This window comes from Anticarsia gemmatalis, chromosome 25 (genome assembly GCF_050436995.1).
Source record: "Anticarsia gemmatalis isolate Benzon Research Colony breed Stoneville strain chromosome 25, ilAntGemm2 primary, whole genome shotgun sequence".
Classification (NCBI taxonomy): Eukaryota; Metazoa; Arthropoda; class Insecta; order Lepidoptera; family Erebidae; genus Anticarsia; species Anticarsia gemmatalis.
In genome coordinates this window covers 217,776-234,225 of record NC_134769.1, presented here as the reverse complement: position 1 = coordinate 234,225, position 16,450 = coordinate 217,776, and the positions used below count along the sequence as shown (strand labels likewise).

Below are 16,450 nucleotides of genomic sequence, written 5' to 3'. Positions count from 1 at the left end.
GCGATTGCTTGCTATTAGTTTTGTTGCAGGAACCTTCGTTTAATATACTACCTTTAAAATGTACGGTGTTTGCGAGCTAACGAAGGACATTTTGATAATGCAAAAATATTATTATCTTGTTGCCTATACCAGACTTAATTTTTTTGTCACCTTTAGGTATAAATACAACAGGTTACATAATAATATATACATTCAGAAGTTTATACTGAACGTGTTCGGGTAATCACTAGAAATGCCGAACTTGCCTATTTGAAAGAAGCTTTCGCCATCGGAAAGATACGTTGTACATACTTAATTTATTGATAGTTAAAATTGTTGAAGGTACTATTAGATATTTATCTAAAGTTATAGCTCATCCGGGCAAACCCAAGGCGCTACTCTTAAAAAACAAAGGGTTAATAAAACACACAAATAACAATTAAAAAAATACTATATTTATTACTAAACACTAAATAATACTACTACTACTGCCGGGCGTTTGGTCTTCCTTGTCCACTATCTGCTGCAGCTCATACTCCTGCACCACCTGGAAGATCTTACTCTTAGCCTGGTTCAGATAATAAGGACTGAATTTCCGCAGCGTCGTTCCTATTGTTAACAGAAACACGTCTAAGGGATCTGCTGGGTTAAGTTCTTGATACATATTATTATCTTGGAATAGATTATCTCTGGAAGTCTGGCCGTCTTCTGTTCGTCTCTTCAACACTGGTTTCGTTTCCCTAGGCTCTTCATAGTCCAAAGTCTCGTCTACGAACACTTCAGTCGGCATTTCTACTTCGCAGGCTGTGTCCTCGTATTCTAGGAAGTCATCGCTGGTGCCTGAAGCCTGTATCTCTTTGAAGAAGGGCATCATGAAGGCCAGTTCGTCCTCGTACTTGTACTTGTAGCTGTGGCTGGTGGGGTTCCGCAGGCGGTCTCGGATCTTCCGCCGCATCATGTCTCTCATGTTCACCCATCTTGATTTGCAGATTAACGCTGAAATGTTAATAGTTTGTGAGTTTTGTTGTTAAATGATTTGATTGTTGATATTTAATGAGAGAATGATCAAGCTGTTGAAAGACATGGTATGTTTGACAATATAATTATAGTTTTTAGTCCTGCTGTTACGCAACGCCTACATAATTCACCTAATTTGAATCGCACATAATCCGCATTATTTAGTCCAGGAAAATAAATTAACTGTAAATAATTCCTTAAATTTCAGCGAGTTCTAAACACGCAGTCTTGCATGGTTTTCAATTACCTAACTAATAAATAATAATATTAAGTATGTAATCATATATTTCCTTATTTATTATTAAAATATAACTATAAGTAATACCTATCACATGTGACTTCATATATTGTTTAAATTATTAATTATTTTATTCACATTATTTTCCCCTTCAATTATTTTCACTTTATATCTATTTACTTTTCCTAATTTCCTAATCCAACAAATCGTACCTATGACAATCGGCGCAATAACAACAGCCAGGGGACCTAATTAACCATTGTTCCTAACGTAAAATACTACCTGTCAACCCACATCAAATAGAATCTATAACTTCTGCCCACCCAAGCAACTACACAGCTTGATGCTACAAACTATTTCTACTAAAGAACACGAATTATCAAAACACTGATAACATTATCTCGGTCCCTATTACTACACCGTGCCAAATACACCACGACTTTGACACGCGAATAAAAACCTTATTTACTAGTTGATAAGAGCCCACCTATGAACACAGACAACAATGATAATGCGTGTATGAAGTCAACTGCAATCAATGGCAAGCTATATTGACAGTTAAAATCTAGGAAATAAGGTTGATATTGGGATGGATATCTGAAACGACTTGTGACAAATCTTGTCAAACAATAATGATCTTTATGTGTATGACAATAAGATGTTTACACTCACCTGGTCTGGATAAAGCGTCTCCGATTTTCTGCCAAACGACTTCTCTTGAATCAAAATCTAAGTATTTGGAGTGCTTCGTGTTGTATAAAATGGGGTTGTCTTTCACGAGCTGTAGTAGTTTGAGGTCGAGGGTTTTGTTGAAGGGCAGCGGCATGGCGACGAGCAGGGCGCGTGACGGGGCGCGTGACGACGCCGGAGCGGGCTCGGCGCGACTGCGCACTGCGCCGCTGGCGACCGGCGGCGAGCGCGGAGCGGCAACGTGGCGCCCCGCTCCGATACGTCGCCGAGACGGACCGGTCTAGCCAGTTATGGCGCGCATTGTGCCATTGTTACTCGATCATTTATTCCATCCAAATGCAATTTATAAATGTCTGCTTTGATAAGTTTTGTAGTAATCGTTCTGTAGTTTACCTATCTCGTGGCCTTAATTAAGTCAGACAATCAAAATTAGGTACGAAACCTTAGGTTTTCGAATCCAGATATCTAATCTCAACATCGAAACGCGTGTTCGACTTTACTTAAAGTTGAAGCATTCATGAAGTGTCACAAAATAGTGTTATAATATATTATGTACTTAGATGTTGTCGCGTGTCGTGCACCGTGCAGACGCTCCGACGAGCGACCGCGCGACGCGACGATGTGTGCGTGAGATGAGGCGGCATCGATCGACGACCCGCCAGCGAGCTGCGTCAGTTACAGGCGAGACCACTACGACGTGCACTCGAAACTCACTCACTCAATGTCACGAACGGAAAATAAGTTTACAAAGAGTTTACAATAGTATTAGTTTATAAAGAAGATCGTAATATATTAAAAAGATGGTCGTTATTGCGAAAGGCGGCTCGATCAATCAGATATTATTTATTTGTTTGTTTCTGTACCTACGGTAAAAAATAAACCGGAGAAAAATGAATATTTTTCTTATTACATTCTTTAATAGCTTCTTTATTTATTACGATTGTAAGTACACAAAAGTAATATAATCGTTCTAATAGTTACATATAAAAATAATTTTAATTTAACAAAGAATAGAAAGACGTAGAGCTTAACATTTATATCGATAAATTCAGAGATCTTTTTCACTTAAACTAAACTCTAAATATTATACATTAAGGTCTACATAGTGTTGATAGTATACATAGTGTCTGTGGCCGATGTTTTGACATCAACGTTTTCTTGTCGTTCGTTCTGAACGATCTGTTGTAAATCATGCTCCTGTACCACCGCGAAGATCTTCGACTTGGCTATATTTAAATGATAAGCAGAAAACGTCTTCAATGTAGCGCCGATACTTAGTAGAAACGCATCCACAGGATCTGTGACGTCAAGTTCTGTAGGTGTCTGGACTTCATTAAACGACGTCGAGGGCGGCTGCTGCTCCTCAGCTTCGCAAGACTCTGTTCTCTTCTTAACCTTTCTCTTCTTAGCCTTGCTTCTTTTCACAGGTTTGTCCGAGTCGTCGCTGTTCTGTGCCTGTACGTCTTGCTCGTTCTCCTGACAGATGACCACGTTCCAGTCGCCCGTCTTGTCCATGTCCTCGTCGAAGGAAGGCGTTGGAGCCGTCACGTCCTTGTAGAAGCTCCTCATGAAGACCAGCTCTCCTTCATATTTGTACATTCTGCCGACACGCTTGCCCGTCTCGAGAGTTTTGCGAATTATTCGTCTGTGTACGTCGCGGATGTTGATCCATCTGAGTTTGCAGTCTGTTGCTGAAAGCGAACGACAACATGAATTTCATACAACACGAAAACATCAAAATATTTATTTTATTACTTTAGACTTTATGGTCAAATAAACAGAATTCAGTACTTCAGCCATGAGAGCGTAACAACATTCAAACGTACAGATTTACCTGTATTCTAATTTTAACAGTAACACTATATGTGCCGATTTCTAAATAAATGAAAAAAAAAAAAACATTGATAGTATCTTCTAGTAAAAAAATCATAATTAAATAAATCTACATGTTTTATTCTATTCTATTCTATTTATCTATTTCTAATCCACTGACAACCATGTTAAACAAATGCCTACACAAAAACAATCTCGAACACATCTCACGCACAAGCACATTTCACTCGCAACCAACAACAAAACAAATGGTACCATCAACAATCGTAAACACTAAAAGTATTACTAACCTGGTCTCCGCAGCTCGTCACCAATCTTCTGCCACGCGACTTCCCTCGCATTGAAGTCCATGTACTTCTCATTATTAAAGTCGTATAGCACCGGGTTCTCCTTCACCAGGCGAATGAGCTTGACGTCGAGTTTCTCGTGGAACATAGCGAACGTGTAGCATGCACTGATCGGCAACGGGCCGGTCGCCGCGATCGAAGCGAAGTGTCGTCGGGTCGTTCCGTCGGCGTTCGGTCGTGTTCGACCGCTCTCGCTCTCACGGCGCCGAGGTTTATATGACGCGGTGCAGATAATTAATATTTTTTACTTGTTGGTGATTTTATCAGCGTAATCGAATATGCTTTTTCTTTTCAGTGACACGTGTCAAAAAAGATCTTGTTGTCATTGTAATTTAAATAATTCGGTCCTGTTCCAAAATCGAATAACTAACTTTAAAGTAGGGGTGACACGTGACTGTTTCATTTTATTGGTTGGGTATCATAATTTAAATTCAGTATTCCTTATGCACAATAACATGAGGAAAAGTAGCACCTACTAGTAAATAAAAAACCCCACGTGTATTCTGATTTTTTTTAACTCTTTCTTCTGTCCACAGTTATGTTGTCAAAATGGAGATATGGAGATAACATTAAATTATTCCTAGAAATAGTAATTAAACAATGGCACAATAAACCGCATGTAAATAACTATCCCTGCATAACACAGAAAACAGATCAAATCACGCCACCATTGAAAGCTTATATCCACAAATATTTCGTAGGCTGTAAATCAATAATATGCCGTCATGTAAGCCGGCCGCATAGAGTGAGCTAGCTACAACAACAGTCGGGCGGGGCACCGGGGGCTCGCGGCCGCTGCAGACGCGCCGCGCTCGACATGTCGGAGCACTCGTGTCGGCCTGACGTCGCCGGTCGTCGCCGACCACGCACCGAACTTATACATTGTTTATTTTGACCCGTTGCTTAGCAACCCATTATATTTTGTTAGTAAGTTAGTAAATAGTGAAGAAAAATGTTTCGTTTTATTTATTGTTAGTGTCTAGAGTTATTTTGCTTGGTAGTTTGGTATTGTAATGTATTTGTGTTTCCTATGCGTTTCGGTAGATGGCGCTAAACAAAACTCTTAAATGTTACTATATTTGTGTTAAAGAATGAACGTTTTGTACTAATTATGTGTTTTTGGACGGTTTAACTAAAATTAACTAAAGATACTAATATTTTCTGTTAAAATCCACTCCCAAAAGCGAACGAAATATTTTTTCCAACGTTAAACGTATCGGTCTTTGTAGAGTCTTATTTTATACACCGTAACAAAACGAAGAGCTATTAAAATCGAAATCCACATTCAAATATTGACACAAAATTACTTAAAATTAAAATAACCAATAACAAAGAAGTATTGCACATCCATAAAACATATTTTCATACATCAAAATCTACAAAATTAGGTTTCTTGCCTTGTTCTTCAGTAACAAGAAAAAAAACTTTTTTAAAGACAACTCCCTCACTAAGAATTGCTCCTGTTTCACAGGGAATTTATAAATCATAAATCATAAATCATTTATTGTTTGCTGAAACACTGTTACAAAGATGTTACATAATATAGGTATACAGTTCCAAGTGTTCGTACCATGTGGCATGCAAAATAAAATAAGATTATAAAAAATTTATAAATAAAAATAAAAATTGCACGACTTATTTATAATAATTTTGATTATAGAATTAATGAGAATGAATTAAATTATATACCAGATAACATAATAAGAATTAATGAAATATTATAACAAACAACATAATATGGAATTGATGAGATATTATTTAACAACATTGATAACATTGACAATATTGATAGAAGCTAACTTGGGATTAAATGATCAATTTATTTAAATATACATTAATTATCTAATTTGTCATTCAGATATTCAGATAAGTGGTAATAACATTTTTCTACTAAAAATTGTTTTAATTTTATTTTAAATTGCGTAACATTCAATGTCTTTATATATTTGGGTACTTTATTGTAGATTATGGGAGCCATGTGAAATATACTTTTTTGCATTAGAGCAGTATTTGTTTTGCGCATACATAAACGGTATGTGTCGCGTTGCAGTCTATTAGATGCTTTTGAAGCTAAAGTAAATAAATTTAGGTTTTGCCTGACAAACACTGCAGCTTCATATATATAAAGGCATGGTAAAGGTAAGATTTTATATTTTATAAAAAATGGCTTGCATGATTCTATTGTTTGTTTAATAACATACAAACAACGGACGCAAAATACAACCGTACCTGAAACAACTATTTGTTGATCTTTCGGGTGAGGTTGTACTTTGTGTCCGTTGTTTGTATGTTTGCAGAAGTCCCCGCGACACAAGAGCAATCCTTTCTCTTCTCGTTTCCACTGACCTTGTTCCTCAGTGACGAGATGATGTCCGTTAAGTATGGCGTCCCTGGTCTGCACGTACAGCAGGTTGAGCTGCACGGGGTCGCGCGCGTCCACGTTGCGGTCCGAGTAGAACAGCCGCCGCTTGAGGATCACCGTGGCCGTGGAGTCCACGCCCAGCTCGCGGAGAGTACGGTGCTGGTCTAGCCATTCCACTGAGGAGGGGAGGTTATGGTGAGGATTTTTGATAGGTGGTTCTTATTGATTGGTGGACAATTTACTGGCTACTACTACTTGTCGTCTTGGTGTTACTCTGCCCATCTCGGGTATGTTATAATCGCAAGTTTAGTAAAGTGCTGATGTTTTTTCTGATTTATATAAGAATATTTTAATATAATGAGGGGCGAGCCTTTTGCAATATACCTGGCACGTTACTAAACAACGGACTACTATTAAGAAAAAAATAATACTTATTAGAAAAGACCAATAGTACCGACCTAGGAATCAAACCAGTGATTTCGTTATCATCATTCTGATACACTACTTGCCAGACCACATAGACAGGCAGAGTATCAAGAGTAAGAATATTTTTATTTGCAAAATATATCGAGTAGGTACAGGGTGTTACCAATATTCGGTTTCCGCACATTTACCAACGGTCATACAAATTTAAATATTAAATTCAAATAAATTACAGTTCAGAGCGCATAATATGAGAAAATAAAATCAATTCATCCTGAAAATATCGTCGAACGAAGCTTAACTAAGCTTTTGTTCCCATACATTTTTCTCTCTACTTTTATAAGTGATTGCTACATACCATTATCATCAGTCTGTATTTTCTTGCTAAGTTTGTCGAGCATCTCGTCGCGCTCCTTGGGCGGGTGCTTGCGCTTGCCAAGCGTGAGCGTGCCCGTGTGAGGCATGTCCTTGGGCTCCTCCGGCTTGTCTTCCTCCTCAGGACACTTGCGGACAACAAAGTGGGATAAGTAATACAATGATAGATCCTCGAGGAATTAAGTTTCAAGTGGTGGGGATACGAATACTGCGAATAAGGGTCTCTCCACATTTATCGACACAGAATCGGCTCAAGCCGAGTTTCAGAATCAACCGAAAATGTATTATGTAGTATCTGAACAGCTGCTTACCAATCCGTATTCATCATGGTTGGTGATGCCGAGCCTCCCGCAGATGCTCTCCATCAGCTCGCTCACCGTCTTGCCCTCGTTCACTTGCAGCGTCTTCACGGAACCTGAACAATACACATCAGACTGTTAGTTTCAGATGATAACCTCTTAGTCTTGTGGTAAAAGTGGTTGCCAAATTGCTCATTTTCTTGGGTTCTATTTGGGTAGGTACAGTTATTACGAGTATTTGTGTGTCTAATCGAGTCAAAATTGTTTTGTTATTAGGCCGTTTAGCCTCGAGATATAATTAAAAGAGACTTTATGAGATTTAGGTGCGTAAGTGACAATATGAAATCTTGATTACAGTTATTTATGGCACTATAACTTATTCAGAAAGTTATACTTATTCAGGAATTTACGTCAAAAAACATACAAGATACGAGTGCGGATTAACTTTGCTATTGATAAGCCATGTCTTGTGATAAGGCAGCTCTATTATACAACGTGCCGCTCTATTATAGTCCAACAACTTAGTAGAAAGCCGTGTATGTATCTAAAATTTGCGGCTTGCATACAAAATACACACAAGCATATGCAGCTGACGGCGGCTTGAATTATGCTTTTTAAGAAACATATACGGTTTTTTTATTATAAATATCTAGATAAATCGTGGATGCCAAGCTCTCTACCAGGTTGTCGAACTACAGCAGTGTATTTATTAAAGTGCTCACCATCCAGCAGCTTGACCCTGAGGTTCCTGACTTTGCAGATGTAGTCGAGCGAGTCTCCGTCCCTCAGCATGTAATAGTCCAAGGTGCGGTGGTTCTCCAGCCATATGCCTGACAACTCGTTGTCCGTCGATCGTAAAAACAGCGCGTATTCTAGAACAATGACACAAATATAATTATTTGTAGAACAAAATAATAGTTTGAAGTGGAAGGTTCAAATGACAAAGTATCTTGTTGCAAATCTCAAGGTTCCTGTTTCGATTCCTGAGTGCATGAGTCCAGTAGTGACATACAAGTCTCATAAATTTTGTATGCCATAATGTAGGCTTTTTTATATCATGTAATAAGTGAGTTAACTTCAGACTGCTCGCACGGAGAATTTAATATGAGAGGAAGGGAGGAACACCACAATCTGTTGTGCAAATCTATATCTATATACGTCCTGGATACACTATTCGGGAATTAGAAAGGACGACCAATTTTTATTCAGTAGCTCTTTCAAACTGACAGCACTTTAACGATGAAGCATAAACGGTAAGATTTGGCCTATTGATCAAAAGAATGAAATTGATCCAGCAAGTGCTAAATTGATATAACATTGTAGTGTAAGTGAAATAACATCGGAGAGGAGTGATGCTGTACTGGGGTGATGAAGACATATCACCGACATATTATATCGCTTCCGATCAATCACCTGCACTATAATAGCTCACGAGGCGATATAAGGGGCTCGTGCCTAAGTAACAATGGAGCACCGATCCATCTCTCTAGTTAAGCTTAGCTTTCCGAGGTTAGGTAGTGGATGGGTCTCCATATTATAGTATGATTCGGGAGACACGTTAAGTTGTGAGCCTCGGCTGTCATTATCAAAAATCTTTGTCAGTCACTAAAAGTAGTCAAAAGCTTGAAAGTCTGACAACCAGTTTCACCGAGGGGTATCGTGTTATAACCCAAGTAACTGGGTTTTGGAGGTCCTATAGGCCGTCGCTTTACACGTAATACACTGGTATTAGCTGTATCCAGTGATACTGTAAGCCGACTCTAACATACTTGGAAGAAAGGCTAGGCTGAAGACAGAAATAGAAAGGCTAGGCTACAATAGCTTACCTTTGCTAGGGTCCTTGACGATGACCTTGTCTTTGACGATGGCGTGCGCCTCCCGCACGGTGTTCTTGGTGGTGAACTTGACGGTGCGCGTCACCGCCCCCTCGTCCAGGATGATCTTCAGCGACAGCGGCGCCATGCTCGATCAAATACTGCAACAATATAACAGCAATTACACTGCTGAATAAGTTGCTCCCCAGAAAGGGTGAGTGGTTACCTTGAAACCCTAAAAAAACTTAAAGCTAACTTTTTTGCTTTAAAAAAGACAACTCTCGCATTAAGAATTCCTCCTGTGTGGTGGGAACTTATAGAAACATAGGTACAAACAACGGACACAAAGTACAACCAGACCCGAAACAACTATTTGTGGATCGCACAAATATATTTTGTCCCGTGTGAGAATCGAACCTACGACCTGTCGACGCACTGGTGACACTTAACTCTAGGGAATACAAGGATTTGAGATCTTTCTTCGGAGTTAAGAAAGTGTAGATAATATCTAATACACACAATAAATGTTGCTTAGTTATGTTGCTTATGTTAAGAGCATTCTAGCATTGCTCAGGAAGTAAATCCTTTTCACTCAGATATGTGACAAATTAAATGGATAGACAAGCCAGTGGAAGGTTAGAGAAAAATGAAACAGGCCAATTTACCACAAAAGATGTTTGCGGTATCAAGGCGATACGCAACTATAATACATATACGACGAATAATCACATTGTTGACAAAGTTTAATGCGGCTAACAGTTCGGTAAGATTAGCCTTTGATATTATTTACTTCAAACCAATAATGTGATTATAAGTCAAATGATACCCTTATCGACTTTATTTGACAATCACAAGTGACTATACCAAGTAAAGTTAATTACTAATAGTATTCCGCTTTAGTAACACAATAGCGATACTGTTCCGACTGGAAGTGAGTGGCGCAATAATTAAGATTGTCGCCACGCCTCTACCACAACAATAAGTATCGTGGGTACGATTCCTAGACGACACTTTTTATGTGCTTGTTATTTCAATCTGGCTGTTAAATGTTGGTGACTTGTATGATGTATCTATGTAATTACTAATTAGTAAAGGCATAACACCAGAATCTTTATGTAGGTACTAGTTTATTATAGAGTCACATCTAGAGTAGCGGACTGTCTTTTCAAATAAAATAAGATGATACGACTTACAAGGCCAGATTAACTACTAATACAAATATTTTAATATCAGTAATTAATACAGTAGTGTATATCAATTTGTCAATAATAATATAACTAAAACTAATGAGTGAATGCACTCTTCTATTTATTTATCGTTCAGGTACTCAGTTAGGGGTCAACCTAGAGTCCTTTTCAAAGGTATTTTTCGTAACTTAACAACAGTTAGGTACCTTAATTAACAACAACGTTTACATATACGCGTCCTCCAAAACACGGAAGCCAATATGACCACTGCGCGGTACCCCATCAATGGCATGTCTGCACTAAAAGTTGCTTAAACAAGTGACCCTTTACCGGTGAGCGCACCCAAAGTCGCTATGAGCACATATGCAGTCCCCGCTTGTTTAATAAAACATATCTTTCACCTATATTTGTCATGACATGATTACTATGAATAAGAATGAATAATACATTGAACAGTCACCTTTAACTTATAAGTGCAACTCCTTACACACAAATCACAATAGAACACAGCTTATACCACTTTAACGCTATCACAGTTTAACACACAGTTGTTAAAACAATACACTCTTTCAACTTCGTAAAGTTGGATAAAAAGCCGCGCTTATTTCGATTTTTAAACTTTTATGAACAATCCTTTTATACAACAAGGTCTCTTTATAAAATTATCAATTTATAAACACATAAATGTCCTTAATATCACAGCTATAAAATAAATAAAAAAATCACAAAATCCAAAGGACACTTTTACTAAACAATTTTAAGTATAAAAATATACTCTAAACCATCGGTACGTCTTGTCCGAGTGTTGTAAGAGTGTTGACTGTCAATCTGAATCATTGGCATGAATCACTAAAGCCACTGTAGCCGCTATAGTTAACTATACTATAGTGTGTGTAGTGTAGTGAACGCACGTGCCGAGAGCCTTGCAAGGTGACATGTGTGGTCCTGTGTGTGTAATGCGGTCCACTCATCAGTTATCGGTGAATCAAAACAAATATCACACGTAAGATCCTTTACTTGATAACTATTTGAATCGGAATGTGTATTATTTGTATTTGAATGAAACTTTGGCTCGCGTTGAATTACCCCCGGTTTCTGAGGTACATTCAGCGGTAGTTTATGTAATCAATAGCATTTAAACTCATATAAAAATGACAGTTTTAATACATAAACTACCGTTAAATGTGCCTCAGAAACCGGGCATGAGAGGGTTCGAATACAAACTGTTGCTCTGTGGTCTTAAATCTATTTTTATTTTAAACCTACATAGCGATCATTAAACCTAGCTTGATCAGCAGGTTTTCGAAGGCTACGTATGCAAATAACGTAAATAAAAACTACAGGCTTATGTATCTACTCTAAATAAGTAATCTACTGTCACAATAATTACAAACAATGTTATGTTTGTAAGAAGAATTAAGATTTAATTTGTGATTAAGAATAAAAACAGCACAAATTTACCGACTATTACTGATTCGGCGTATAATAATATTACATCACAGCCATGTTCAAGCAACAAAAATATTTACCATTTAAAGGCGAACGGCAGGTTTATATGAAGAATTCGTACAGCTTATAAAATGTCATGTTTAGGTTTACTTTTTGTTTTAATTGGTAGCTAATATGATAGACAAGCTTGTTTTAAAATTCTTATATTTTCAAAAGTTGGGAGGTAAAAGTTATGTCCATTTTTAGAAGCCCCGATAGTTCGCTAAATTGCTCAGATGCTGTCAAAACCACAATCCAAAACAACAGCAAATTGGCGGATGCGTAGACGTCAGACGAAAAGTGACGTCTCATGAGATTTTCTTTTTCTTTAGTTGTCAACAAATATAAGCCATGGACCAAAAAATATTATTTAAATAAACAAATACTTTCTAATTAATCCGGACTTCTAAAAATAACACTCCCAAATAAAAATAAGTGACTTAGTCCCCTTAATAAGTGGTACAAATTCTGTTACGAAACAACACAAACTTTAAGCTGTACGAAATCTGCCGATCTCCTTTATTCTTTAAATAAAACTACGTCACCATTTCCTAACTACAGCCGTTTCAATACTTTCATTCACAAAAATAAGTCAAAAAGTAATTATTACAATATGCATGTGCAACACACATTAAGTTCAGGCCTATACGAAAAAGCCCTGTGACGTCATGGGAAATGCATGAAGAAGGATTTTTGTTTTTTATTATCTGTAGAAGATGAGATAAGCAATACTTTAGTCATCAGATGTTCACGTTGTTGACTCATTTAGTTATAACGATGATGTTAACGACCGGTTTGAGCGGCTCGAGAGAAAAGTATCCGTGTTAGTCATCAACTTGATCATTGATTGTATATAACTATGAATGAATCTTGAAACTTGTTTTGTGCGTATTGTATGATCTTTGTGGATATATGGTTTCGAGTCTAGTGATTATAATCTTATCCTCTTAGCAAATCCTAATGTGTTCTTTAAGACAAATAACTTTTATTTATTTATTTATCGACTTAGTAGAGCCTCGTATGCATGGTTCGTGGGTATCGTAAGTGATCCATGAGGATATCCCAGGTGTATCCATTACATTAAACAAGGAAGCCAAGGAAGATGAAATTAATAGTTTAACCGCATCTCACACCCCTATATTGCTCGTATCTACAGCCCTACTCCCCTAAGAGTTACCATCAAGAATTTTGTGGCGATTAGCAATTTAATTCATAAGAAAAATCCATATTGATTGATCCATCCATGACGCTGGCTTCCTTATCACTTGTGTCCAGTGATAGTACCAATCGAGTAGTTGAGTGGGTTAACGAAAAATCCTTTAAATTTTACTCATGTGATACCAACAAAAATACGAAACTATTGTGACGTCACTCTATAATAAAATGTGTTTTTGTCAATTCATAAAGAGTAGCTGATTTGACTGGTAGTCAATATTGATACAGCAATTTTATTTTGGAAATCCACAGAATCGTTATTTATAATCTGAATAAATCACGCACACCAAGGCTTGCTACTAACTTACACTACAACACGCACTTCGAAGCACTTAACACGGCGAGTTTATAAATAGTATAAAATATTCTTGTGCTAATAGTAGGTAGTATATGATGATATATGTATTAAATATAGTATTCTTCCGTATCGTACCAACTATGTACATACGTATGTGTCATGCTTGTCCCTACAGGGAAAACGTTACCAACGCTACAACCGAACGGGCGCGCGACGTGGCCGATACAAACGTACAAATATAATGATAGTAGACGGACTAGGAATTTATTGGGTATCGATAAATGAAGGGTCCTGTCGGTAAGAGACACTTTATGCAAGTGACAGAATTCTAATGTCTCATGGGGGGTGGGTAACTTCGGTATTGTTAGGGTTAGAATACTAAAATAAACCTTTACTTACAGTCCAATTTTCTAGAAAACTGATCTTAATACAATTGAAAACGCACTTGTTTTCAAAAATGCTTTATAATATATATACACCCATGGCAAATACCTAATTTTTTTAATAATAAAAATACATTATTGCGGATTATCCTCTAGGATCAACAATAGATGAGGAAATGTGTTTAATACACGTTTCCTCTCATCAACAATGACAAAAAACCATCAGTAAATCCCAATATTTACTCTAACAAACAAATACCAAGATTACCTTACATAAAATATTTACGGCACGATCATTGATCTATTTTACAGGTTAAAGTTTGAAAAGTTAATTTTTTGATTTACACCGAATACAGTTAAACTGACTGCGTGTGTGACACAATATTTTAACCCCTCAGAAGATAAGTGTCCAAAAATACTGAAACACGTGTATATTTATTTTAAAAGAACATCACAAAAGTGAAGTATTATGCTTCTAGCTCTTAAAATGACGAACTTTTATACAAACTTTCATCCCCTATTTAACTTAAGGGGCGGTTTATTAAAAAATCCTTTCTCAGGAAGTGCCTACATAATAAAAGTACCCTATGTTCAAATTTCATGTTTGTAATTTCTATAGTTTAGGCTTATGATTATCAGTGAGGATAAGTAATTTTATATGTATAGAAGAAGATTTTTCAATGACAGCCCGAAGTATGGTAACGTGTCCGATTAATGGCAGTAGGTTCGTATGTATGTATGTATGCATGACGTTATCAGAATTATGTCCTTCAGAAAGGACACATGTCATGTGCATAGTACTCGTACAGAAGCTTATAGTATGATGTCATCAATGATGCAAATGGTTTGCTAAGTGCTATACTATAAATCAAGTTACAACTTCCCAGGGATTTTCGGCTGTATCATTAAACTAACTGTTAAGAATAAAAAAATTACTTGATATTCTTTAAACTTAAATAAAAATGAATCACCGAAATGCATGTTCGCGCGTAACTATTAAGCAACTAAACTAAATTGTTTTTTTTATATGCGTGTATCTGTCGAGCATGGTTTCTATGGGATCGATGGGATCAAAATACCCACGGGATTGAACAAACGGGGACAATATTAATATGTCCTATACCCGGACGAGCCGGGCCAGTCGGCTAACTATTAAAAAATAACACTAATTTTAGTATTATTTTTATCTATACTTGTAAGCATAAATATAATATTGTGTACAAAATATGTAATTGAAACTGATTACTGTTAGCATGGAGTGTTTTCCTGTTTTGCTATTAACCCGGGACACTTGAGCGGTAAATATGCGGTGATTTAAGCAACCATAGAGTCTACAGAGTCCAATACTTTTGACTATTTATTTCCCCAGCCTGGCGCAGTGGTTAAGGTTGCCAATACCGCTACCATTGCGTACGGAGGTCGTGGGTTTGACTCCACACACATATGGAGGAATTATTAGTGCGATCCACAATTGACTTATTCGGCTCTACTCGTTGTTTGTATGTTTGTAAAAGTCCTTAAAAAAAGGAGAATACACATCAAACAAACAACCGCTAACATCATAATAATAATAAGCGACGTCTGCCTATAGTTCTGTACGAGACCGGTAAATCTACTATGTATTTATGTAAATAATAATAATACCACATGGGCGTATCCCCAGGAACCACTACACAGTGTACATTATACATCGGTTTTCAGGCTTTCATGTGATACCAAAAAAGAGTCTTATTTTTCTATTATTTAAGTCCCGGAATAAAGGTGTCATGTTATTCTTTTACTGATTAGTTAAATAATATAATCAAATATCTGTACATAACTCTCTAAATTAATGATTTATACACATAACCAATATATATTTTTGTGCATCGAGATAAGCTATACCAGTGTTCAGTTAATCTTATCAATGTCAAACCATGTAACATTTAAATAAATAACATATATTTATCCTTGCGTACATACGACGTGTTCTCAGAATTCATCTGCATTTGCATACAATGAACTTCTGTTATATTTTAACATAAGCACTTATACTATATTTAATTACTCTAGTCTGGCTTAAAGCTTCACTATCACTACATAATAGGTTAGGGAAAAAGTCTTTTCGCATTATACTATGTATGAACTTGTAATATAATCTCTTTGGCTTCAAAAATCACACGGGCTCGTGAAGTACCCATAGTTCGTTAAGATAGTTTATACATACTATAATGCGAAAACACTTTTTCCCCGACCTAATATTTAAAAAAACCGTCGCACGCTATGTCTGTCTCTATTCACGACTAACTCAAAAATTTACTGAATGGATTTTTACGCACTTTTCACCAATAGATAGAGCAATTCTCAAGGAAGGGTTTAGTGTAGGTATAATTTGTTCAAGTGAATCCTGAGTGGGTGGTTAGTTTTACATAAAATGTTATAGTACTCACATAATTCCCAGTGGCGCAGTGTCCAATACAGTGTCACTCACTACAAACACATCAACGAACTGGCTCCGAGGCG

General features: G+C 36.9%; 3 protein-coding genes across 5 annotated transcripts in view; all 3 read right to left on the bottom strand.

The window, feature by feature from the left end:
• LOC142983900 (uncharacterized) overlaps positions 1-16,450 on the bottom strand; it is a 76,669-nt gene extending 60,219 nt beyond the window's left edge. For 2 of the 3 annotated variants that reach the window (XM_076131083.1, XM_076131085.1), the window contains exons 1-6: positions 11,025-11,372; positions 9,390-9,538; positions 8,286-8,435; positions 7,576-7,679; positions 7,248-7,392; positions 6,451-6,642 (exon numbers count right to left, since the gene is read on the bottom strand). In XM_076131083.1, the coding sequence (XP_075987198.1) occupies positions 6,451-6,642; positions 7,248-7,392; positions 7,576-7,679; positions 8,286-8,435; positions 9,390-9,525 (727 nt within the window). In that variant the 5' untranslated portion in view covers positions 9,526-9,538; positions 11,025-11,372. Of the gene's footprint in view, positions 1-6,450; positions 6,643-7,247; positions 7,393-7,575; positions 7,680-8,285; positions 8,436-9,389; positions 9,539-11,024; positions 11,373-16,377 lie in introns of those variants that run through there. The other variant, XM_076131084.1, reaches the window with a different exon arrangement.
• LOC142983952 (uncharacterized) lies at positions 413-2,658 on the bottom strand. The gene is made up of 2 exons (XM_076131169.1): positions 1,907-2,658; positions 413-975 (listed from the first exon to the last, which is right to left on the bottom strand). The coding sequence occupies exons 1-2, from the start codon at positions 2,058-2,060 to the stop codon at positions 449-451; spliced, it is 681 nt and encodes a 226-aa protein (XP_075987284.1). The 5' UTR covers positions 2,061-2,658; the 3' UTR covers positions 413-448.
• LOC142983951 (uncharacterized) lies at positions 2,752-4,287 on the bottom strand. Its single transcript, XM_076131168.1, has 2 exons — positions 4,048-4,287; positions 2,752-3,615 (listed from the first exon to the last, which is right to left on the bottom strand). Exons 1-2 carry the CDS (start codon positions 4,190-4,192, stop codon positions 3,023-3,025), a joined length of 738 nt encoding a protein of 245 aa, XP_075987283.1. The 5' UTR covers positions 4,193-4,287; the 3' UTR covers positions 2,752-3,022.